This window comes from Cavia porcellus, unplaced genomic scaffold, assembly GCF_034190915.1.
Source record: "Cavia porcellus strain 051 isolate PalLab524CR breed Dunkin Hartley unplaced genomic scaffold, mCavPor4.1 scaffold_16, whole genome shotgun sequence".
NCBI classification, from domain to species: domain Eukaryota; kingdom Metazoa; phylum Chordata; class Mammalia; order Rodentia; family Caviidae; genus Cavia; species Cavia porcellus.
Genome location: NW_026947499.1, coordinates 31,032,224 through 31,059,159, shown reverse-complemented (window position 1 = coordinate 31,059,159; position 26,936 = coordinate 31,032,224). Strand labels below are relative to the sequence as shown.

General features: G+C 39.0%; 1 protein-coding gene across 1 annotated transcript in view; it reads left to right on the top strand.

Annotated features, from left to right (window-relative positions):
• The first annotated feature begins 5,897 nt into the window (after positions 1–5,897).
• Positions 5,898–26,936, top strand: part of Mapk1 (mitogen-activated protein kinase 1) — an 85,555-nt gene continuing 64,516 nt past the window's right edge. Inside the window, exon 1 of the mRNA XM_063226138.1 lies at positions 5,898–6,238. Coding sequence (XP_063082208.1) covers positions 6,120–6,238 — 119 coding nt within the window. The 5' untranslated portion in view covers positions 5,898–6,119. The remainder of the gene's footprint in view (positions 6,239–26,936) is intronic.

Sequence of the window (26,936 nt, the reverse complement as noted above, 5' to 3'; positions counted from 1 at the left end):
AATCTAAGGTTAAAAACCCTATTTTAAAGATCCTTTTTCTTTTGCATTCTGTTTGCTATAGTAACAATTATTTCAAGTTATCAGTTTCAAACAGTTTCTGCTGAGTAGTGATTTTATTCAGTTAACTCTCCCTCTTTAGCTAGTTTCAAGGCCCATTGCCAGTTCTTTCATTCCATCATTCAGGACTTCTGATTCATGTCTTAGTAATTTATTGAACAATTCTGAGCAATTTTTGCAAAAAAGGATGTTAATTGGTTAGTGTATTAGTCAGAACTCTTGTGGTTTTAAGTAACAGAACCTAATTCAAATTGACTTAAGTAAAAAAGAATTTTTTGGCTCATCATACTGTAAAGTCCAGGCTTAACTGAACAGAGCCTCAGACTTCAGCATCAGGAAATTGTCTCTGGCTCTCCAATCTACCCTCTCTGTTTTATCTTCTCAAAGGGCATTTCTTGTAGCATGGCATGTTAGGGCCCAGACTCACATTCTCTGACCCCATCTTAAATGAACACTTCTTTCTCAATAGTTTTTGCAAAAGTCTGAGGTGGTGTCATTGGCCCAGATCAGGTCATATGTCCATCTTTCCAGATAACATTGGTGACTCTGATTGGGGAGCCCTGTTCACAGGCTTATTCTTGGAACACGGGAATGGAGTCAGTCCTTCAAACCACAAAAGTATAGAGATGGAATAGTTTGCTAAGGAAAAATTGGAGTTGTTGCTATCAGAAAGGATAGTCATAAGTGATGGGCACTCAAAATTAATAGATGTTTATTATTTTCTAAGACTTTGCACATCTGTGGATTGTTACTACTCTGGATAAACAATAAGGGAGATAGTTGAGTAGCCAAGTATCAGCCAAGAAAGGCTTTACGCCAACCTAGATGGTAGCTTAGTATGGCCTACAGTACTCTTGAACTTGGCTTTCAGCTTTGTGCTTCCAGAAATTTCTTGTTGCCAATGTGACTAGATGATTGTTCCCTCCAGGCCTGGCTCATGCTAACCTGACTCAGCAGAGATGTGATTTATGAGATTAAACTTCATCTTAGAATGAACAATAATTGCCACAGGACTTGAATGGGGTTGTCCACTGGTTAGGGCACTTTCTTTGTCACAAAACTACTAGTGAAGTCAAACTCTAATCATAAGGTTGCTTAGTGTCCATAGAACCAGGCAAGAGTAGTTCTCTGGAAAAAAATTAGTGGTTAGATGCAGCATGCCCTAATAGTGTAGTGGTTTATTATTATTTTAATTTTGAAAGAAAAACCACTCTATTCTGTCTCACAAACAATATCACAATAGTTGTTTAAAGAGGTAATACAAACATTTGCCCACCCCTGGATTCTGTATGATCTCAGTGAATCTATATGTAGTAAGAGCAGCCTCTTCCATTGCAATTCTGAAGCAAGGAAATTGTTAGAGTTATAGCTCAGTGGTCGAAATCTTGGGTTTGATCCCCAGCAGTACAATGAGAAAACAAGAAACAAAGAAGACATTTAACTGATGCTTTTACACTTTATACTTTCACTAGCAATTATATTTGTATGTTAAAGTTACAAAAGCCGGGTATGATGGCACACACCAATAATTCCAGCTAAGGTATGAATTTGAGAGGCTTGGGAGGCTAAGGTATGAATTTGAAGCCAGCCTGGACTACATAGTGAGCTTAGGGTCAGGCTCAACTACCTAGTGAGACTCTGTCTCAAAAAACAAACAAAAAAAAGTTACTTGGATGTGAGTCAATTTCCCATTGCTTCAATTTGAACTTCTTGATTAGACTAATCCATTTGCAAATCTACACCATTTCTGTAGGTCATTTAAATCCTCACAAAGCTTAACATCAGCCTGATTCTGGGCACAATCCAAAAACTATTTTAGCTCATAGAATTAAAGGCCAAAGTTCTGTTATACTTATGCCGGCAGAGTTCCTTAAGGCCCCTGAAAGGTAATGCCAGGCCTTAAGGGCTCAGCATTGTTTCCTCCACTTGAAGCCCCCTAGGGATGGCACGGCCCAGTGCATGTCCAACAGCAGAGCCCACCATCATCTCAATTGCAGTAGTTACCACTGGAGCCATTAGATCTGGCTGCCAGGGTGCAGCGGCAAATGAAACACTCATGCCAGTGTGGGTGCAGGTCTCAGCTGAGGGGCTGTGCAGAAGCACAGTTTGGGCTGGCACAAGATATCCAAGTGCACAGTAGTTTAGTAGTATGTAGAAGTATGACACTCTGCCAGTGTAGTAGTTTGAAATGCCACAAATACTTGGGTTGAGAGTGATCAGCAAGGATCTCATTTGACCTGTAATGAAGAGCTATGGACTTCTTTTAGAAAGGGCATGAAAGGAACTGGTAGAGCACATGGTTAGCATGAGAGAGATACTAAATGTACTCCTTGGCACCCCAAAAGATTACAAACAAGCCAGATATGGTGGTATAGGGCTGTAATCCCAGCACTTGGGAGGTTGAGGCAGGAAGGCCACTGTGAATTGGAGGTCAGCCTGGGCTACATAGTGAGCTCAAGGCCAGTTTGTATTACATAGAGAGACCTTGTCTCAAATAAATAAATAAATAAATAAATAAATAAATAAATAAAGAGAAGGGCCAGGTGTGGTGGATCACGCCTGTAATCTCACTCAGCACTTGGGAGGCTGAGGCAGGAGGATCATTGTGAGTTCAAGACCAGCCCAGCCTAGGCTACAAAGTGAGCTCAAGGCCAGCCTGAACTGCATAGAGAGACCCTGCCTCAAAAAGACAAAAAAAAAAAAAGAGAGAAGGGACATAGCTGGGTTTGTTATGGAAGGATGGACCCTGCAAGGGAAAAAAAATGGCAATTGGACACACAGAACACCCAATGTGGAGAAGTTAATTAAAGCCACAGGTAGGTGCAGTGAGTTGATGCAGCAGGATCTAATTGGCAGAGTGGCAGTGGAGAGAAGGTGCTTACATAAACCGTGCCTCTCAAAATTTAATGTACAGACAAATCATCTTGTTAAAATGCAGATATTGATTCAGGAGGTCTCAGGCATGAGAGACTACATTTCTAACAAAATCCCAGATAATGCTGATGGTCTGAAGACCACATTTAGGAATGTCAAGTATTCCTGAACTGTATAGAAATATAATTTATTTATTATAGAAATAGAATTTGTGATTGGTTAGGTGCATCACTTGTATTAAACAAGCATTCTAACACTGAGTTACACCCCAGTATAAAATGCATTGCTAAAAGAGTGTAGACAAATTTCCAGCTTGAGTATGTGGCTCAGTAGAGGTGACGCTACCCATAGATGTAAGATGTGGAACAGGTTTGGGTGGGGTAGATAACAAAAACAGATAATATTTATTGGGTACATAAAGTGCTATGTGCTAGGTTCTTCACGTGTTGTTTTATTCTCTTTTTACAACAAAATTATGACGTAGACAATCTTGCAATCCCTATCTTAAATCTTGGGAAATTAAGGTCAAGGTCATACAGGTTTAAGTGGATCAGCAGCGATACAAAGCTTCTAGCCCTGTGAGCACAAAATTCATGCAGTTAACCACTGGTAGTTTAGATGCATGGAGATGATGCCTTTGTGGGATGTCACATGGAGCTGTCCAGTGTGCAGGTAGATATGCAGACATAGAGTTCAAGGAGAGATATTTTGAGCAACACAAAGATCTAGGAGGAATGAAGGAGTTACAGTCAATGAAATCATCCAAGGAGGACCATAATTTAACCCTTCAGAGTGCTGTCAGTCTAGTTTCATTTTCCTTTAGCATTAACTATTGCAGAGAAACAATCTCAAGTCAGTATTTAGCTTTAAAAGTAACCTTTTGTGGGCCAGGGATTTAGCTCAGTGGCATAAGTGCCTGTCTGGCAAGCAAAAGTTCAAGAGTTCAATCTCCAGTACCAAAAAAACAAAACAAAAAACCTTTTGTGGTCAGGCACACCAGCACTTGGCAGGCTGAGGCAGGAGAACTGTCATGATATAGAGGCCAGCCTGAGCCACTGGTGAGCTCAAGACCAGCCTGGACTACACAGCAAGATCCTGCCTCAAAAAACTAAAATAAATAAATTTTAAAAATATAACTTTTTGTTGCCCGATTGGATATTATTTGCCCTCTATCCCTAAAATTTAGCAGTTTTTCCGTATGTCTTGAAGTTGGTTTCTGCTTATTCATTCTTCTGGATCCTTGAAAATTTACTCAGTTTTCCACTTTCACTTGTAATCTTTTCAGATCTAAGGAAAGTTTTCTTCCATTCTTTTTTTTTTTTTTTTTTGTCTTTTTCCTTTTTATCGGTACCAGGGATCGAACTCACAACTGCCTGCTTGCAAGGCAGATGCTTATGCTGTTGAGCTAAATCCCCAGGCCCTCCATTCTTATTATTACTTTAATTGATTTGCTGTTTTTTTTAAGGGGAGAGAATAACTATAATTTGAATTCCCATGAATGATGCCCATGATCTTTGGTTTTGGAGATTTCAATTATTTTATTCTGTATCCTTAAAAGGACTTAAAAGTATTTCTGCTGACTTGCTCTTTTGCATCATCATGCCTGCTTTTTACTGTTTCAATTACTGCTTTTACTTTGCTTATTGTGGTTTTCATTTCATAGTACTCTCCGTTTATCTTGGTCATTTTAAAAAAACATTTAATATCCTTTTTTAATAAAGCATATAAATTAGGTGTTTTCTAAAATTGGGTTCTAATTCATGGGTTAAATATATTTTGAAGGAGTATTTTTTGATTCTAGTATTCATTTTTTTCAAGTGGCATACCCTCCTCAACCCTCCAGTGTTTTTCGCTTTTTATTTTGGTGCTGGGGATTGAACCTAGGGACTCAAGATATGCTAAGTGTGAGCTCTAAGTGTGAGCTCTATCACTGAACTACACTCTCATCTTCCCCACAGGATTTTTTAAAAGCCTTCTTTGTTCTTCTTCTAGATGGCCTATCTGTTCTTTGTTAGTATGTGAGGTCTAGAATTCAAAGTTTTAAGGAAAAACCCAGTGTTGACTGAAGAGGATAAATGGTCTGCTTCTCCCTCCAAACATGGTGAGAGACAATGGCTGGATCGTTTTCTGTTAGATTTTTCTTGGCATCCATTACTATTTTTATTTTTCAACCTCTGATGTTTGTGACTGTTTCTAGCCCTCAGCATCTGTCTGGCTTAGTGGGTAAAACCACTAAGTCTTGATGTTACTGTCTTAGCGATTCCATGCTTTGTGTCTATATTTCAGTATGTCCTATATCTAAATTTCTATTCAGTTTGTGAATTTTTATCAAGTGGTTTAACTTACTATTCCGTAATACCTACTGCTTATAGCTCAGGTATTATAATTACTTCCCTTCTCTTTCTTGAAAATAACTTCTGTGAGGATGGATTCCTCAAAATACGGTAAGTGCTCAACAAATATTTGTGCATTGAACCTCTGATTAGGGGATCTACGTATTTTCTCGGTTTTGGTCTCCATATTGGTGTCTCACTTTCTCGGTATGCAAATATCTTTCTCGGTCTCAGACAAGTCTTTCGATTTCTTAGTCTAGAGGTCTAAGTTCATCAGTGTGTTGGTCAGGGATTCGCAGAGGCCTGTCTCAGGGTCCCAGTGGCTAGTCTGACGCGTCCTCGGGTCTCACGCTCAGTCCCAGGTTGATGTCTGGCCCTATTAAGACTCGGCCGGGAGGGTCGCGCTGCTCCACAGTTCCGAAGTCCCCGTCTCCTTCACAGCACCAAAGGCCACCCCACTCGCCTCTTGGCTGCGATGCACGTGACCACGCCGATCGGCGTCGCCTCGGCCGCTGCAGTGCTCCGCCCTGAACTCTACGCTTCCGCCAGCCCGCGCGGCCCCGCCCCGACTGCAGAAAACCAATCCGCGCGCACGCTGCTTGGCCCTGCCCTGCGCCCTCCTCGGCGCGCGCCCCTCCCTCCGCTCGCCCGCCGGCCCGCCCGTCAGTCAGGCAGGCAGTGGGTTCGAGCTGTGGTTGTCCTCTCTGTTTTTCTGACCGTCGCCTTTAGTCCTTCCCGGTTAACGGCGGCGGCTGTACGGGTCTCAGCGCAGCCCCTCGGGAGGCGCGGCAAATAGCTGAGCGGGAGCCGCGGAGGTCAGTCCAGCGCGGCAGCGGCGGCGGCCCGGCAGCCAACATGGCGGCGGCGGCGGCGGCGGGCGCGGGCCCGGAGATGGTCCGCGGGCAGGTGTTCGACGTGGGGCCGCGCTACACCAACCTCTCGTACATCGGCGAGGGCGCCTACGGCATGGTGTGGTGAGTGTCCGCCCTCGCCCGCAGGCCGGGCCCTGCTCGGCCATCCCACCGCTCGCCGCTACTGCGGACGGAGCCGAGGCCTCGCCCGCGCCTCGCCCTCCCGCGCGGCGACGACCCCGACTCCAGCTCCAAGCACAAGGTTCTTGTGCTGGGGTGCTCGGCGGTGCCCTAGGACGGGTGGAGCTTTAGGTGTAACTGGGGACCCTTCCCAGCCCGGCCCTTGCTCACTGTTGGGAGGGGCTCGGGGCGGAGGCCAGCACCCGTGGACCTCCGGACTTGGTCTCAAGAGCGGACTTTGAAGCCTGGACCCTCGCAAACGGAATGGAAGCGTCCCCTCCTTTCTCAGTTTGCTAGCATCATGGTCTTCTTTTTGATAATAGAATGTAAAACCAGGAATTCCATCAGATTGCGGACGGTGGCGATGGCCGTGGTCTTGAGAGCCATTCATCTCGTTGTGTGTGTGGAACACCAAAATAATATTTTTCTCTCCTTTCACCTCTGTTAACCACGAACAGCTTTCATTAAATATTTCTAATGCTGCTAATGGTGTTTTCCTGCGCAGGCTTTCTAAAAAGTATTACTGGTACCAGTGTTGGTTGTGGAATATTTCAACCTTGAAGTTTTAAAATGGGCCTTAATATCCTACTTACTGTTGCTTTTCACAGAGGATAAGTCCGCATCACTCTTTTGATCTATTAAAGATATGTTTGGAGTTCGGACTAAATGACTTTTTTCCCCCTTTTCCCCTAAAGAGCTTTAATAGCATAAGAGATACTTTAGCCTAATTACAACGAACTTTCCCAGTTAATGGTTTAGTGGTCATTGTATATTCATCTTACTGAAATTCTTACATAGTCACATGCACGTATTCTTACTTGATCCAGATCCCTCAGAAACGTTTGTAGAATGATGGTGACAGTATTGTATTTATTAGAATGAGCTAGCTGTAGCGTTACTTGATGAAGAATGTGTTCATGAAGAGTTGGTAGAAGTTGATTCTCTTAGTCATAAATCTTAAGTTTTGTTTTTTTGGCTTTTTGGGTTTTTTTGTACTAGGGATCGAAGTCAGGACCTTGCACTTGCCAAGCAGGCGCTTATACCTGCTGAGCTAAAGCCCCAGTCCCCATAAATGTGTGTGTGTGTTGAGGTAAACATTTTTTGAATGCTTCATGGCATGTGCTGTTATCTTTGTGTTGTATCTGAATAACCACTTTGAGGAAGGAAGATAGTGATATTTGTCTTCAAGTTAGAATGTATTTCTAGGTGAAGTCAGTTCGCAGGTCTCAAAACTAGAGTCAGACTTAAGATTGTAGGCTAAACTCCCATTTCAAATGCTGCAGCTCTTTTCAGTACACCCTGCTTCCTTTAAATAGTGATACTGATAATTTCAGAACTTTCGCATAGTTTACTGTTAATATTCTTCCTAAAAAGACTTTTGAGGGCCTGGGATTTTGCTCAGTCAAATAAGCACCTACCTGGCAAGCATGAGGTTGTGAGTTTGAACCCCAAAACGAAAAGAACAACAACAAAAAAAACTTGAATCATGAAAATTCTCATGTAGGAGCAAAATGCTCCCCAGTTTACAGCTGTAAAATTTAACTCGAATTCACAGACTTGGGAGCCAAAACAGAAATTCAAGTCAGGCCTAAAAGAAGGGCGAGCCTGAAAAGTAATGGAGAGAAAATACAGCTCACAACATCACTTCTCTTGTCATGCATCTCAGTACTCTTGCACCTGCTAGTAAGTATGCCAGTAACTCTCTCATGAGGCTATTGCTCCTGACAGCTTATTGCCTCTTTTAAAAAATTAGCTTTAGGATGTCAATTTGGATTATTTTTTTCCTTATCTCATATTTACTAGTGTTAATGATGATTTAGAATTGGAGCCTATTTCTGTTGCTGCTGCAAACTTACATGACTCAACACAAGTTGAAATGCTAATTTCTCTTGCTGTAATTTTCCTTTCCTCAGTAAAATATTAATACAATGGAATCTGAATCCTAGGTCCGGATTAGAGCCTTTTAATCTTCAAGTTGATAATATACCCTATTATTAACGGAATCTTTTACCATCCTCATTACTAGCATTTGATCAGTGTTGACTAATAGGTTTATGCAGAGCTTTTTAGCAGAAATGTTAATATTTGAATAGCAGTCTCTTAAGAAATTTAATGTTGCCAGGCGTGGTGGCACATGCCTATGATCCCAGCACTCCACTCTGGAGGCTAAGGCAGGAGAATTGCTGTGAGTCTGAGGCTACCATGGACTACATAGCTCAAGGCCAGCCTGAACTATAAAGCGAGACCCTGTCTTAAAACAAGAAACTCAATGTTTCCAGGAGGGTTTAAGGATTTTCACCTATTGTGTAGCATTTTTTTTTTCATTTTCTGAATCAGTTAATTAGAAATTGTGTCTATTTTGTTTTGGTTCCTTTCCTAAAAACATGCGATGCATATTCTACAGATGAAGAGTAGGGTTTGAGTTGGGCCTTTAAGAGTGGGTGTGATTTTGATAGGCAGATAATAGGAGCAAGTGACAGCTTGAACTGTGGAATCTAATCCTGGAAAAGTACTTAGTGACAAACTGTGGAGGGCTATAACGGCAAACCTGAGTTTGATTGTACTGTTCTGTATTTGTACTTTGAGGAAGCATTAATAGTGGAGGACCACCAGGGTGGCTTTCTTTGAAAGAAGAGCATTTGGTTTCACTTTGGCTAAACATGGCTCTATTTCTGTGTATTGATATGTACAGAGCTGGCTAGGATATTTCTTTATCCCCTCAATTGCTAGCCTACGTACTGATGTTTTGCCTTTAAAGCAACAAGTCAGTGATGCCCAGGTAGGTGGAGTAACTCCACACTTGGCTGAGGCAGAGTCGGGTTCAGAAATCTATGATGGGGCCAGGGATCAGTGGCTTAAGTGCCTGACTGACTAACACAAGATCTTTTTTTTTTTGTACCAGGGATTGAACTCACGACCGCGTATTTGCAGGGCAGGCACTTAGGCCACTGAGCTAAATCCCCCGCCCATGACTAGCACAAGGTCTTGAGTTCAATTCCTGGTACCATAAAAAAAATTTTAAAAAATCTGTGACATCTCATGGCATGAAGGTTACACATCAGAGCTGAAGCATGTACCCCAAAACACTAGATACTTACTCTGTGATATGCAGATTACTCTTTGTGCTTCTCTCTCTGCATGTTGCAGAGGTACTCTCAGGCTTCCTACCTAGTTTAGCTTCTACCTAGCTCAGCTTGCAGCATTCAAGTGCTTTCCACCTTTCTCTCAGTCACTCATCCCTGAGCCACTCCCCTCTTCATGAACGAATAAAAACCTGGGTTTGGCCCTGAGTGTGGCCTTTGTTCTGATTAGGCATTGTTCTGACTGGACTTAGGACCTTGGCTCCCTACAACTACAAATAGCCTTAGTGTCTTTATTCTTGCCATGGGTTGCACTGCAAGTGGTAGATTAGAATAATTTATTGAAATTCCAGTAACTTTCCCTTGGAATTACAAATATCAGCTCTACCAGACAAGGTCCAGGAAGGGCTTTCTATAATTAATTTTTTTGAAAGAGCAGACATATGGCCAATTTTGAAAGTTTGGAGGAAGGTGAGTCAACACTGGTAATAATGATAGGAAAAAAACCTGGAGTAGGGGAATCAGGTTGTCTAGAAATGCAGTAACCTAGTGCCATAGAAGGTAGCAGGTGGAGATGAGTATTGAATAGACAGAAACAGTCACAGAAGCTCTTGTGGCAGAGTACTAGGAAGACTTTCAATCTTGGTGAGTATAGATAGAAGCAAAAGAGATGAGACTTAATGGATAAGAGACCAAGAAAGATGGGGTTTGTATTTGAGACAGATTTTTATTTCTGAGATAAAAAGAGACAAGGCATGGTGATTGATTACAGACTTACATTTTCATTCCAAGACACAAAATTTGGAAACTGGGGAGGTTAGGGTAACTGTAGGCAGAGTGGGTTTGTAGGCGAGAAATGGTGAGTTCTGTTGGGGACTTTGTTTTGTGATGGCACTTGAACTATATAGAAAGCATGTTCAAGTTTGTAATTAAGCAAGAACTGGCGCTAAAAATTGTGTACAATGAACAGCAATTAAAACCTTGAGAAGAGAAATACAAATTCTTTTTTGGTGGGTGGGGATCGAACTCACAACCACGTGCTTGCAAGGCAGGCACTTATGCTGTTGTGCTAAATCCCCAGCCCGTAGATGTATACATTTTTATTAAAGGTCGTTGATTAGGTAAAAATGCAAGTCTGTTTTGTATATCCTGCCCCTCCCCCCAACCAGTACAGGCAGTTGCATCAACCAGGCAGCCGCTTATGCCGCTGAGCTATATCCCTGGCCTTATATTTCTTTTTTTGGTGTAATATCCGTAACATTCAATTAATTTTCAATAGAGTCCATTATCCCAGACAGGTAGAACAGATGGATGGAAGAGGTTGCTTTGGCAAACGAATACTAAGAAGCAGGCAAAGGAAGAGTAAGGTGAGGACTAATAGATAGATGCATAGTGAGAATGAGAGGAGAAATTGAAGCTGTATGCTTGGTTGTCTTATTAATCAAGATTTTGTCTATTCTGAGTTTGAAATATTGTTTCCAAATGTGACAGAGAGGTCAGGGGGTCATCTCCATAGAGATGCTAATTGAAGCCTTGTGAGAGGATGAAGTGAGAAAACTGAGAACTGAGTCAAAGAAATGTTAGCCTTTAGGTGTCGGTAGAGAGCAAGTTAACAGAAAATGATAAAGGCGATGTGGTCAGAGATTAGAAAAGTAGGCGTGCACTTTATTGGAGGAGCCCAGGAGACTGATCATTAAGGGATTGGTATTGAGTACTGTTGAGAGCAAATAGAATGTAGTTAATAACAAGCTGTTGTGTTTGTTGACTTTTCACTTTCCTTTGGAAAAATAAGATGGTTCAATCAGCATTTTATTGTGGTCATATCATGATGGTACAGTATTCTGTTAAGGTTTTTGTGATGTAGTAGTGTAGTAGAACTACTGTATCATTTATTTTTTAATTTTCTGGTCTGGTGTTTTTGTTATTTTTGGAGACAGTGTCTGACAAAGTTATCCAGCCTGGTCTTGAATTCATAATCTTTCTGTTTCAGTCTGCCAAAAACCTGGAATTACAAATTTGTATACTATATCAGCTTTCTAGGGGTTTTTGTTTGTTTGTTCATTTTTAAACATTCATTGTTAACTTTCATAACCACACCACAGGGTTTTTCTTTATGTTTTTATCTTAAGGAAGAAACTTGAGAGAATTAACTTGGCCAAAAGCTAGGAAGTGACGTGACAGAGCAATTCATTCTGTCTGGTTCCTAAATTATAATCAGTGATTAGAGTTGAGGGGTTGGGGACGTAGCTCAGTAGTAGAATATTTGGCTAGCATACATAAGGCCTTGAGTTCCATCACTAGCACCTAAAAAAAGAAAATTAGAGTTGAAAAAAATAGGTGATTTCAATATAACAATGTTATCTGTTATCTACTTTTTCTTGAATCACTTTTTAGCCTTATTGAAAACTATTTACACAAGATCATTTGCTCAGAAATGTTTTTTGAGCACTTAACATGCCAGGATTCACATAGTCCCTGCACATTAGTAATTTAGTCCAAATTGTGGGATGTAGTGGGGCAATAATACAAAAACTATACCAGTGGAACAAGAGGAATCTATGAATTACTGGGATAAGAACCCCTGAGTAATATAAGGCTGCCTTAAAATGACCTTAGAGTTTTGAAATTGGTTGATATATAAGTAGGAGTTTGCCTTCATAGGTGCTTTTTGGGGACAGGGAAATACACATGAAAGGCACAGTAGTATAAAAACAGAATAAGAGGTCAAAACATTGTATGGGATAGCTAGAGTATAGAAAGCCTTATGGAGAAGGCTAGCAGTGAGACAGCTAGAGTAGACAGGGCCAAATCCTGAAGGGCATTGTTTGCTAAGGATTTAAACCTGATTTTGTAGGTAATTGGGAAAGGATGACCTTGTTTCTTTTAGTTCCTTAACAGATTTTCTTAGTTTTGCCCGTCCCCGCTATTTTGTCTCTTACATTTTCTGTGTACTGTGCCTGTTTGCTCTTCTTGGTACTTATTTAGTGTACTTGGAAGACATGACTTCACCCCTCTTCTTTCTCTAGGGGCATTTGGAACTTGAAGAGGGAACTTTTCTGTTGTCACAACAGTATGTGGGAGGGGTATTACTGCCTTCAGCATCTATGTAGTCAAATGTGTTAAATGACTACATACAGTTCATGGTACAAGTCCTCCACTGGAGAATTGTCCTACCAAGATGTTGATAGTATACCCCTCTAACTGACCTGGAAAACACTGGGTCCTGTTCAAGTCCTTCCTTCCTCTGGGTTGTCTCTGAAGTTTACCTCTTGGCTCCCTGCTATTGCCTTCTCGTCTTCCCTTGAACTCTGCTGGCTATTTATACCACCTGTTTGAAACATGTAAGTAGTAGTATATAAGTCTTAGAAGGCTGTAGATTGGAATTAAGAGATCTGGATTCAGATTCTTACATTTGCTTGGTGTTAATTTTTTATTTAAAAAAAAAAGTCTCTGCTGGGCATCTGTAATCCCAGCACTCAAAGCTGAGACAGTAAGGTTGCCTTGAGTTTGAGGCCAGCCTAAAATAAATGAGTTCACAGCAAGCCTAAACTACCTAGTAAGACCGTTTCTCTTTCACAAAAAGTCTCATGTACACATTTTAGAGTCTAAACATGTAAGGGATCCCACTTACAAGAACAACCTAAAATCTAGTACTTCTGAATAGTTTAGTGTATAAGTAAAACTAAGAACAAAATTAATTTTGGTATTAATAGTATACCTAATAATATACTTCTAATAATTAGCTACTGTTAACATTATTCCCATGAATTTTAACTTGTGTATTCTGTTTCCAGGCATTATAAAAAGATTCTTATGAAAAGCATCTAAGTTGCTTGAATTTTCCCGGGAGCCATATGTAATTTATTCCTCACTTTGCTCATATTAAAGTTTTTACTAATTAAAAAACAGTTGTTTCCCCAGTAAACATCCAGAGCTTCCAGCATTCAGCCTACTTTGCCTACCCACTTGCTGCACCCTGGGATTGTGTTTCTTCTGTCTTCAGTCTCTTTTCCCTTTAACTGCTTGGAGGTCCCATATTAAATTCCAAGAGATACCTGGAAGCACATTCAATATCTGGCTCCTATTAGTAAAGGCAACATGCCTGAGCTTTGTAATGACCCATATTGTACCAGAAAGAGGAAGGAAGATTCTAGAAGGATTATGACTCCAGACTTTCTGGAATGCAAGCAGAACCACAGAAGAAGAAATCTAGAATTAATTCAAGAATAACATAACACATTTATAGGTTCCTGTTTCATCAGCTAAAAATGAAAGGATTAGATTCTGACTGGTTTGCCAACAGCCTTCTTTATGCCTACACCAGTGAAGTCTCCTGTGTACCACACCCTTGTCCCTCATTAAAACATACCTTTTTCTTTTCCTTGCTTTTTTCCTTTCCCTCCTTTTTTCCCTTCCTTTTCTCTTTCTTTCATTCATTCATCTGTTACCTTCACTGGGTACTTATTTGCTTTTGGAAAAGTTTTTAGTTGTCTTACAAGCATTAGGAAACCAACAGTATAGATATTCTGCAAGGTCCCTTTCAGATACTTGTCTCAGGGCAGGCTCTAGATTTGGAGTCCATAACTAGTAGGAGCTGGGAGTGTAGGTGTAGCAGGGTGTCTAGATGGGATATGCCATAACCAGCCAGCTGACTGACATCAGTTGCAAGTTTGTGTTGCTTCAGGTAATTTCATATTCATTCTCATCCTCATCTTTAAGATTTTTTTTTTTTACTTCACTGATAAAACCAGGTTCCAGTTAACATGTCTGTGGTTTATAGCTGATATAGTAGAACTGAAGTTTAAACTGAGACCTTTTTTTTTTTTAAGTACCAGAGACTGAACTCACGACCTTGTGCTTGCCAGGCAAGTGCTTATACCCCTGAGCTAAATCCCCAGCCTAAACTGAGATTTATTTGGATCCCAGAGCCTGTGAATTTTTTTCTTTAGTACTGTAGGCTTTCCTCTTGTACACCAAATTATGTGGAAACATGATTCCTACACTTTGCAGTATAAATTGCTAACTCAGGCTGAAAGAGGCTGGAGGAGGCTAAAACTGAGGGGAAGGGTTAAAGCAGTTAATGTTTATTAGAATGTCTTGATTTCTTCTTATCCTTCCTGCTTACCTCTACCAGTTATTTTATATTGAATCATTTAGTAAATATTAAACATGTACCTGATCGATGTGGTACATGGTAAGAACAATTAGTGGTAAATAGAAATGGTTCTTATTCTTTAGTGTTTACAGTCCAGTGGGGAAATAACAACATGCACGGAGAGTAATTTGATAGTGACTGCTATCAGAGAATAATAAAAGTGAAGCCAAGATATTCTTAGTAGTCAGGGAAGATTTTTTGGAGGAAAGGGAGTTTAAGCAGGAAACTATAGGATGACATGACAGTACCTGGGTAAAAGATAGGGTACAGTGCTAGAGTGTTATAGACACTCTTTTGTAAGGAAATGGATTGTAAAAAATGAGGAATTTATGATTAAGATCAGTGCCTTTCTTATGATATTGCTGGACAGGAAGTTCACGGAAAGCTTCAGGTATGGTTGGAACCAGGAACTATGTCCCTCTTTACAATACAAAATCTTGTACCCTGAATCTACAGAGCTGTTTTTCTTCTTTTCTTTTAATACTTCCCCATGCTTTTGGCAGGAGACAGCTGATCCTAGGTTCCTAAAGGTATATGTCTTCAGTTCAGTTGGCTACCAGGCTGAGTTGACAAAGACCTCATGGTGTTTTGAGGAATTAAAGAACGTTGGTGATTTGTAGAGCACTGAATACTGTACTTGCATAATACCTCAGTTGTTATTCCTTTGAATTAAATGGACATGGCAAAACCTGATTCTTCCCTTTATTCAGTGTCTGGAAATGCCCTCCTGAAATAAAAAGCAGCATGTTCAGAAGTAAAGATTGGATTTATGTTGGAGAAATTGTGTAACAGGTTGTAGTTGTGTGACCTTAGGCAACATACACTCATTTTTTGATTATAGTCCGAGAGCATCTTCTGTGTCAGGCCTGGCCGTGTTTCTTCCTTCCTCAAGAATGTTGCTGTTGTATTGAAAACAGACTGATAAGGAAATAAATTACTGTGTAACATGGTGTGGTGCTTGTAATGGAAGTAAGAAACTTGTGAAATCATTCTGGTCAAAGCGTCTTAACTCTCTCTGGACTTCTCTTATTAAGTCACAAATAGTTCAGGGTACTGTGGGGAGAAAGACATCAGTGAACAGAAAACTAGCCTTCAGGGAGCTTACAGTTACAGTTTGTGGCAGTGATATTGAATCTATAGTAATGACAGTATAAAATACTTATTTCCCTGAACCACTGGGAAAAAAATTGTACCATTCTATCTTCCTGTCAGTGGTATATGAAAAGGTTTCAGTTTCTCTGCATTCTTAATTAACACATGGTTTGTCAGTCTTGATTGTGTCTGGTAGATTTATAAGTGCCATTACATTATGGCTTTGCTTTGTATTTCCTTCATAACTAGAGTTAAACTCTTTTTAATGTGTTTATTAACCATTTGTGTCCAGTCACATCTTTTGTCCCCTTTTTAAAATCCGCTTCCATTTAACTTTGTTATAGTTCAGAACTCACCAAGTTTTCCGTGAGAATAGAGACAGTCTATTTGGTGCATAACATGAACATCATGAATTAGTGTTGGAGAAATCCTAACTTCTTGGTATTCTAGCCGGCTAATCCTCAAAATAAAGTTAAGTCAAGAATGAAACTCAAGGGCTTGGGGATATAGCTGAGAGATAAAACACTTGCTTAGTAAATGCATAGCCCTGGAATTGGTCCCCAGTTTTGAAATTCAAGAAAAAGCTGAGAAACTGTTCCCCACTTAAGGAGTCTGAAGAGATGTGACAACTACACACACAGAATATAATTCTGAATTGGCACAGTTGGTGACACTAGACTGGAATCTAAGAATTATATTATCTTCGTGTGTCAAGATTAATGAGTTGCATTTTGATTTTGTAGAAGAATGGTTTTTTGTAACACAGACACCAAAGCAGTAGATAGAGAATCATCATATTTGGAACTTACTTTGAAGAGTTCTGTTTACAACTTTGGTTTGAAATTTAGTACCTTTTCACTTGAGTTGTTGGTGAGTTCCTTTCAGGATGGTACTTGCATGAGGATGTGCTGAAATTTGAGAGAAGCCGCGAAAGGTAGCTTTCAGCACATCTGAAAGAGCAGTGTCTTCAAATCAAGCCTATGCATTGCATAGACTTATGCTAACCACTCGGCTTTTGCAGGTTTTAGTTTTTCTCATTTGTAAAATAAAGGATTAGGATGTCTCTAGGGTCCTTCCTCGATGTAATACTGTTCCAAGTCTGAGGACATTGCACGAAATTAGCACACTGAAAGTATTAATGTGGATTGCTTTTTTAATATGGGAAAGCTGTTTGAGTACAGTTTATGTAGCATTTTTGTGTAACCGTTGAGATATACTAAAATGGAGAAAAAGTTAAGGTTAAAAGCTTGCAAACTGATTTACTTTAGTGTTAAAATCGCTCTCCAAGTGAAGTTGAAAGGTCATAATATTGAATTTACCCCCGAAGATTATTCATCTGATTTGACTGGAGACTTGGTACCTGGTTTTTACCAGTATGTCCCTTCAAAAGCTTCATGAGCTCATAGGCAGGCTTTTTGAAAAGGGATTGTATCATAGGAGTGCTGTAGCTAAAGGCACTGTTAGGAGGTGGGGAAACTTAGTCGGATGAGGCAAGTAATAAGAGGATGAACTGTTAGGGTGCATCTCCTTCCCTGGTTCCTTTGCTTTCTGACTACCATGAGGTGAGTAGCTTACTTTTTCAGTAAAATGCTATGGCATTATTCTTTTTTTTTTTGGTACCGGGGATCGAACTCACGACCTCATGCTTGCCAGGCAGGAACTTGTGCTGCTAAGCTAAATCCCCAGCCCCTGTGGCATTATTCTTGCACTTCTTTTGAATCGGGAATTGAACTTGAGCTTGTGCTTGCCAGGCAGATGCTGTGCCACTGAGCTATATTCCCGGTCCTCTTGTACATCCTTTTTTGTTGTTGTTGTTATGGGAATTGAACTCACCATCTCACATTTGCCAAGCAGGCATTTATACCGCTGAGCTAAACTCCTGCCCTCTTGCACATTTTTTGTTAAATTTATTCCTTGATATTTATTCCAGCAACATTTGTGTCTTTGTTATAAGTAGTATCTCTTTGTCCCTGATTTATAAAAATGCATTTGACTTTTATAAATTGATTTTATTCCAGTAATCTTGTTTTCTGTCAATAGTGTTTAAATTCTTTTAGGACATGTGTATCATTTGCAACTCATATTTTTTGTTTATTTTCATTGTTTAAGATTTCTTTTCTTGGCTAGACTCTCCTTTACAAAGTTGAATAGCAGTTATGATGAGGATACATTCCTGACTTGTTCTGAACTTAAAAGAAAAGTTCTTATTGAATGATGCAGGCTGTTGGTTTCTCATGTTTTCTGTTTCAAAGTTTTTTTTTACCTTTTTGTTTTTAATCCTGAATGAATTTCCACAGATGCTTTTTTAATTCTACTGAAGAAATTCTTGTTTTTTTCCTTTAACCTTTTGTAAGTTTCAGATTACATAAATAAATTTTCTAATATTGAGCCAATTCTGCATTCCTAAGACTAAGCTCAATTTGGTCATGATATATTATCATTTATTACATAATGCTGGATTTTGTTTGCTAATAAATTACTAGGTTTTTCTTATATCTAGTTTTGCTGTCAAAACTAGACCACTTTTACAAAATGAGAGGATGTGTTCCTTTCCTTATTTCTGTTTTTTGTAAAGTTGGAATGACAGAGTTCTTAAAAGCCTGATAGAACTTGCCTATAGAGCAGTCCAGACTTGGGTGGACCTTTATTTTAGTGTGTATTTTTGTTTTTAATGTGGAAATGTCAAATTACTGTTGAAATTTCTTAGAAAATTGGTTGTGTAGCCAGGCATGGTGCATGTCTGTAGTCTTTGCCCTGAGGGGAAGCTGAGGCAGAAGAATTGCAAGCTTCAGCCTATCTTGGGCAACTTAGTGAGACCGTGTCTCATAATAATAAATAACACAAAGGCCAGGGATGTAGTTTAGCTTGAAGGTCTTGGGTTCAGTCCTGACTACCACACATCCCCCAAAAGGTATGTGACTGTTTCTCTTTTCTATTTCTTCTTGATAAATTAATCTTTTTCTAGGAATTTATTTCACTTATTTCTATATTAATTTGGTACTGAGGATAGAAAACAGGGCCTTCCAATGAACTATATCCCCTGCTTTTAAAAAAAAAATGTTATTAAGACAGACTGTCACAAAATTGCCTATGTTGGGCTTAAATTTACTATCCTTTTGCCTCTGTTTCCCAGAGTGCTGGTATTACAGTTATGGGCCTGCGCCACCAGGTTCGTAGTACCTTTATTTAATTGATCTATTCTGAACTTGCGAAGCCCTGTCCCAGAGTAGAGAGAGTGCCTTTTGCCGTCTTCCTCTTCATAGCCAGGTTCTCTGTAATGGTCTATACGTAATTGCTGTTTGCTGTATGGTACTCCTGAGTTTGCCTGTTCTGCTTGCTGCAACCATATATTTATACATGGCTTTCACCCACTCTCAACAGACACTGTACACACTTTCTAATGTATACAGTCTTTTTCAACTTTGATTACTCTGAATCAGTTGTTTTTTCTTTAGTTTCTCCCTGACCCAAACAAAGATTTTGACTTTTCTGGAGCATTTGATGTTGGAAACCATTTTCTTCTAAGTTTCTCTATGTTGAGACACTTGTGGTTTTTCCAAGCCTTTGGCCCTTTTTTTCTTAGTTGTTAGGCCCTTCTGTGTTCTATACAATCTCTCTGGGTGACCTCATCCAAATTCCTAGGGGCTGATGACTCTCCAGTCCTAAAAATAAAACAAAGTCAAACCTTTACTTCCCTTCAAGGCATCCTTCTCTCTTTAGGTTTCTGCCCACAGTTCCACCTCCTCCCTCCTACTTTGCTCTACTGGACTGTTCTCATCAAGATATTCTCTTTCATTCTCTGTCTCTGTCTCTGTCTCTGTCTCTCTCTAACCTACATAATACTTATGCTATACCATTGTGTCCTTTATTTTTCCCCTTTTTATATATCTATGAATCTAGCATGTAAATTCAACATAATATTGCTTTATTAAAAACAAGTCATTTATGTAACTTTCCCATTCATTGAGCATTCAGATTGCTTCAGTTTTTCACTATTTTAACATAATGCAGCTGTAAGCAGTTTTAGTACAACAGCCCTCTTCAGCCCACCCTTTGGGTAATTTTCTTGGAACCTGTTTACCAAATATTGAATGACCAGATCAAATGTTTTTAAAAAATTAACCCTTTTATAGTGCAGGGCCAAATTGCTCTGCAGAAGCAACATTTGGCTTTATGCCACCATTAATTTTTAAAAGAATCTTTCTTTGTTTTCTATGACAAGATATTAATTTTTTACTTGGAATTGAATAAAAATAAGGTAGTAGCTTATAACTATAGATGGGACCTTATAGTTGCTTTATCTTACGTCTATTTGTAAAATTCAGTTTTTTCTAAGATTTATACCTTTATCTGATCTTTGAACTGTCATATTGTGCAATCATTTATCCATTAGAAGTTGAATATTAATCTTTTATTTCCTGAAAGCTATTAAGCATTTATATAATGAAATTGATCAACTATTCCTTACTCTGTGTGTTAGCTTTCCTGTCTCTGGTATGAAATAGTACCTGCACCTTAAAGGAGTGGTTTATTTTGGTTTAGTTTTAATGGGTGGCTTAGTTACTTTTCTCTTGCTACTGAGGCAGTACCAGATACCCAAAGTTAAAAGGGTAACATTTATTTAGCTCACAATTTGTAGAGACTCATTCTATAACTGACTGGCGCCAAGGCAAGGTGGCATAGAAAACAGGCATTGCAGAGGAGAAACAGTTCATGGTGGATATAAGGTAGCAAAAACAAGCAATGGATGACCACTACTCTTTCTCTCCTTGCTGATAAGGGCAGATAGCACTCACACCCTTAATCCTACTGCCCTTGATGCATTGTACCATGAATCAATTCCAGCATCACACACTCTAGATCCAGCCAACTCTGCAAAAGCCCCACCTATGACCACGTGAACCTTTAGGGTAACATCTAGAACAGACTGTAACAGTGAGTGGAGTCTATAATTGATTGGCAGAGTTTAAGGCAGAAACAGCATTGTTGAAGGCTCTGGCAGAGGAAAGCTGCTCATGGCAGCCAGAAAGTATAATGAGAGAAGAGAAGGCTGAGACAATACATCCTTCCAAATCATGAACCAGACGCTGTAAAGGGAGTTTGCGAATCAGAAGTTCAGTGGACTTATGGTTATGCCTAATTTCACAGAATGCGAGCGTCCCAGGCCAGTAATGCTGAGTTTCTTCTTGTTCACTGAACAAGAGGGCGCACTCTTACGAGCGGCTTTTGTAGTCAGTTGTTTCCTGGGCGCTTTACCACTGATGGATTTATGGGTAGTCTGTTTGGTACAAGCCATGGTACAGGGTCCTCTTTACCCTCTTCTCCTTTGGCTGGAGCTTGGCGAGCGAGAGGTGGCAAAGGTGTTAGAGAGAGTGATGGCAGCCTGAAACAAAACTTTTAAGAACAAAAATTTTCACAACTGTTTCTTCCCTCCCCTATGGAAATGTTACCATTCTAAAATGTTCAGAATAATTGCTAAGTCATTTATAAATAAGCAAGTCTTCATATATTCTAACTTACATTCAGCACTTGCCTTAATAATAAAGTGAAGCACTGATGAAGGGACATGAGAAGCTTTGGCACAAAACACACAGACACAAGACTGCAGATCCCAGTCCAGAAAGATCCCATTCTCTTTTTGTATTCTAGATCTTTGTTTCCCTGTACTATAGAGATTTTGTTATTTTCTCTTTTTGTGAAACTTCCTCTTAAGTTTAACCGAATTGATTAAACTTTATTTTCACCAGAGATGATCTTTGTTTTTCAAATTTGAAAACACTATATGATTATACTTTTTGTTGTGATTTATAAACAATGTTAACTTTTCTGTGAGCCTCTGTTGTGGGTTACTTTCATATTTTTCAGCTATGATGGTTTTGCTTTGGGTTTTTTTTTGTCTTTTTCCTTTTTATCTGTACCAGGGATCGAACTCACGACTGCCTGCTTGCAAGGCAGGCACTTATGCCGCTGAGCAAAGTCCCCAGCCCCCTTTTCTTTGTATTTTGATTTCTATTATTATTAGTATTAATGATCTTTTTAAAAATTTATTTTAAAGAAACTAAAACAATAGAATAAAAAAATAGTATAGGATTTCAAAATAGGATGATAGGAAATTAGCAGTGGTTATTATATTGCATGTTACTACCTTTGAAATAGTTGCTCAGATTACTGGATACAGGCATGCAAAATTGATCAAACAGTATAAGCACTGTTCCTTTCCATGAAATAATAGAATTAGTAGTACAGTTGTCTTTTACATATGTGTGTGTGTGTGTGTGTGTATGTATGTATGTAATTTGTTTCCCCTTATTTTCTCCTTTCTCTCATCCCAGTTGTTCTTTCCTTTTGAGTAGTTTCTTTCCCTTTCACAGTATTTTACCTTTTGGATCTTATTTATTTATTATTTACTCTTTCCGTTTCTTATACTAGAGAGACAATGCAATGTTTACACATGCTAATGTTAATCATTTTATAATTTGTATTCTGCTTGGCTCATTGGTTTTAACCTGTTTCTATTGTTTGCTCTCTTTAGAGGTGTTTTAAATTCTTCTGTAATGTGTCATAGTTATTCATAGTTGTTGTAGTCTGTTATTATTTTGCACTTCCCTTAAATAGGAGGACTTTAACTGTAGTGGGTTAGCCCTACTATATCTTTGTCTCACTTCTTATAAGCTGTTTATTCTGCAAATCCCACTCTTTTTTCCTGGGCCTTTGTGATCACTCTCAGCCCCTGGATTGCCCTTTAAAATTCACTTGTGGTTTTCTGTACAGTTATGTCTTATCTTTGTTATTTGCTTATAATATGTTTATTTTGTTGAGCTTTGGAGGAGGCATTTTTTCCCTTTTTTTAACTTTTCTGAAAGATCTGTTGTATAAGACTTTTTGGACACATTCTTGTATAATGGAAAGAGGGTAGAATTCAGAGAAAGCCCAGGGGATGACCCTAGTTTGCTGTGAATAGATGGCTTTGACTAATGGTAGGTCTTGACTTAATGATAGCATTAATGGCTTAATGGTAGGATTTGATTTTAAAATTTTATATAATTATCTTCCCACAAAAGGCATAATTTTTGTATTTAATAAGGCATAAGAAAAGCTAACGCAGTTTTACAGTGTCCAATTTAAAAAGAAAAATTATATAATGACTACTTGAAAATACAACGGAGAAATGAGATGTTTAGGGATGCACTATGATTAAAAATCTAGGTAGCACTGGTATTGGCATTGTATTGAATTTAAGAAGCAAATTCTCAGAAATTTATTCTTCCAAATAACCCTTCATGCGAGACACAAGAGTTTATTCTCTTTTAGAGTGGATGATTCTGAGGTTCACGAAGATAAAGAGGAGTGCCCAAGATTCAAACTGTTTAACTGTGACAATGTAAGAACTCAGGTTTCCAGATTGAAGACCAGGCCCTTAACTTGACTCAGTAAAACTTGAATAATTTTAAGCTAATTTGTTTAAATACACATCATTGAATCACTTAAGTAGGTTCTGGGGAGTGAGTGAAGGCATGAGGAGTTCCATCAGGTGTACTAGAAATTGGCTGTTACTATGAAAGTGTGTGAATCAGTGTTGTGGCCTTGCCTGATGGTTGGTTGAAGCTGGACATGGTAGTATATGCTGATGTCACAGCATTCTGGAGGCCAAGGTAGGAGGATTGCTGAGAGTTTGAGGCATGCCTTGAAGGCATAGGGGGTTTTAAAGCCAGGCTGACTACATAGTGAAACCCTGGATCAAACACCCAAACAAACAAACAAACAAATGATGAGGATGTTTGGTTAAAAGCTGCAACATTGCCATTATCTCTAGCATTATTTCTTTTTTGCCTACATCTTTGATTGTGTTGGGTACAGGTGTATTTCTTAATGAAAGGGAGGAGATAATAGAGAAAAAGAAAAGAAACTGATTTCAGATAAAAGATTTCCATAGTAACTTGAGCAATGAAAATTTTGATTTACCAAAAGTCATAGTTCTGTTTCATCAGTATCTTAGGGAGTTCTTTTACATCTCTGAAGTCTTATCCTTTCTGTACATGCTCAGATTTTTAAAGACAGAAACCAAGGTTAGGATCTGAGGGAAGACTAGCTTGGGAAATTTGAAAACCATCAAGAACCAAGGCATTGCTTCCATCCTTCTCTCAGGAATAGTGGGTCTTATTTCTTTAGCACATGACTGCTTCTTATTTGTAGAAGAAAGCCAGGATTCCTGTAGCCCATGCTAGCATCCTCAGTCCTCTAGACAGATATCTAGCCTTCTCTCTCTGGTGCATGATCTAGAGTCTGTGGTCTATTTCTTAGTGCTTTGAAAAGAGCTCACTGAACTAGCTCAGCTTTGCATAAGTTCTTTTTGGGTTGGCTATTACCTTGGCCAGAGGCAGTACTCTGAAGGCACAGACAAAATGAGTACATCTCTGTGGGTAGGAGTAATATTGACTACCAGATATCCTGAAAGCTGTAGAAGAAAATCACCTGGGAGAACTAACTTTGTTTTAAAAACAAGATTCCACTTCCAGATATTGTTCAGTTAATAGATGTGAAGTAGCCAGGTATGGTGGTCTATACCTGGGAAGTTGAGGCAGGAGGATTTTTTAAGTTCAAGCCCACTCCTGTGCAATTTTTAGTGACTTAGCAAAACCCTATCTCAAAATTTTAAAATGGCTGGGGAGGTAGCTCAGTGTAGAGGCCCATCCTAGTTTGTAACCTGTCTATTCATTTTGGTTTATTTTTCCTGTATTTCTTTTGTACAAATAAATAGTTACAGCTGGATATGATTGTGCATGCCTGTCATCTTAGTTGCTTGGGAGGCTGAGGCTGGATAATTGAAAGTTTGAGGCCAGCGTGGATAACTTACCATACATGAGGCCATGTTCAATCTTCAGCATAGAAAAACAAATAAGCAAATACATGTATATACTTTCTAATTACACTTTCTTACATGAAGTAGATTATAAATCTCTTCTGTACTTTGGTTTTTTTCACTTAACAGTCTGTCTTGGAATTTATTTTATGTTTGTTTTTCCTCATTCATTTTTTTTTTTTTTTTTTTTTTAGAGCTGTAGAATACTTCACCACGAAGATGACCATAGTATTGAGCCTCTCCAATGTATGGGCATTAAGCAGTTTCTAATACTGTGCAATTGCAAATAATGCTGGAGTGAATAATCTGTATTTTTATATCATTGGACGTGTATCTTCATAGTAGATTTCTATGAGTAGGAGTGCTGTATCAATAGGCACACATATACAGGTATTGGCCAACTTCGTCTCTGGAAGGATTATATAGTTTGCATTCCTACCAGCAATATGTGAGAGTGAGTTCCTTGCAAATATTTTAAGAATTTGTACATGTGAATGAGTACCAAATTTTGTTCAGGGTCTTGTATTATGTATTTTCTCCTGTTATATTGGGTTAGAAAAGAAACTGACCACAGAAACTTTAATGGAAAGAAGTAAAATTGGTTTTTAGAACTGGAGTTGGTTTTTTTTTTTTTTTTTTGGTCTTTCTTTGAAATGGGGTCTCGCTATGCAGTTCAGGCTGGCCTTGAGCTCACTTTGTAACCTAGGTTGGTCTTGAACTCGCAACGATTCTCCCACCTCAGCCTCCCGAGTGCTGGCATTACAGGCGTGAGCCACCATGCCTGGCAGAACTGGAGATTTTCTTACTGGCATTTTAGAGTTATAATTATGTATTACATGTTTCTACTTTATCTAGTTTAGAATGTTATATAATATCACCTGCTTAGTTGAGCAGGCAGCTGTTTTCAGTTTAAATAATAATACAGTGTATACTTCAAGTTTCAGCATTTATCCTACCTTAGAGTCATTTTTCCACATATGTCTAAGGCAGGTGTCTAATATTTCTGAAAGTGAAGTAGTTCATAAGAATCTTGTATTTTTTTACTGTTTTACCTTTCAGTAATGGGGATCATCTTCTTAGCTTTTTTCCCCTTTGATATGGGAGACAAGCTTACGCAATTGTGTAAGAGTCATCCCTTTGAAGTATAGGCATTCACTTAAGGACTTACCTGGTTGGTGACCGTTAGTACCTACAACCTCCTGCTTGGACTTACAATGTGTTTTTTTTTTGTACAGTTCTATACATCTTGTTTATAGAGTCTCAGTGTCTTTTTTTTTTTTTTGTATAGTCTACCTTGTTCATACAGTACTGCAATTTTTGCTGATTGTTTTGTACAGTATGGTATTACAGCTTTATGTTCTGTTATACATTACAGTACTGTATGTAAGAGTTATGCAAATAAAAGCAGTCATCAGATTGGAGTTTCTTGGGGCTGGGGATCTAGCTCAGCGGCATAAGCGCCTGCTTTGCAAGCACATGGTCGTGAATTCGATCCCTGGTACTGATAAAAAAAAAAAATTGGAGTTTCTTGTGACCATTTCTTCGTTCTGAATATTGTGATATATATATACTGTATGCGTTCTTTGTTTAGTGACCAATTTGATAATGACCTAGTAACAAGAACAGGAACTGAACTTTGTTGTTAATGAGAAGTATCTGTATCATCCTCTTTTTAAACTATGGCTTCCTATCTTCCCCTCTTGCCTGACTTGAGACTCTTTATCTTTATGGTTTTCACATCAACTAGTCCTCTCTGGTCTCACTCTGGATTCTGTCAGCTGACCCCTCCATGCTAAACAAATTCTCAAATTTCTTGATTTCTTCCACTGTACAGGAACTCAGTTGTTCATTATGTCTCATCTTCCTCATAGGTTGTTGATAGACTTTGGAGAAAAAAACCACTTGTCTTGATGGGCACCACTAAAAATCTCTGGATATTAATTTCCACTGGGCCTTCACCAGTCGATCTTTTTTGCTTGTCCTCATTGGGGTCCCTTTCATACTTCCCCTGTGGCTAATTTGGTGCTTTTTGCCTTCAAGTCTGCTCTCCTGTTTCCACACTCCATTTACAACCTCTTGTTTCAGCAGGGAGAGATTTGGCTTATTTTAAGAAGAAATATCAAAATAGCCAGAGCCCTCCAAGTGGATAACCACCTCTGGGAAGCAGTACATCTTCTGTCTGCTGATGATTATGGTTATGATTACAGTAATAACTCAGTTCACAAATGCCTCTGCAAGCAGTTTGGTTCTCAAATAAACTCTGCAACAGGTGACAGACACAACCACAGCCATTTTCCCCAAAACAGTAAAACAAATTAAGTTTATAAACTGAAGTATTTTTGTTTTCACTGTCTACTTTCAACTTATTTTCAATTGCCTATTGTAATCTGGTTTGTAAGCCTGACTTTGATTCATCACCACTAAGAGTGCATATGCAGTGAAGAAGGACTGTTG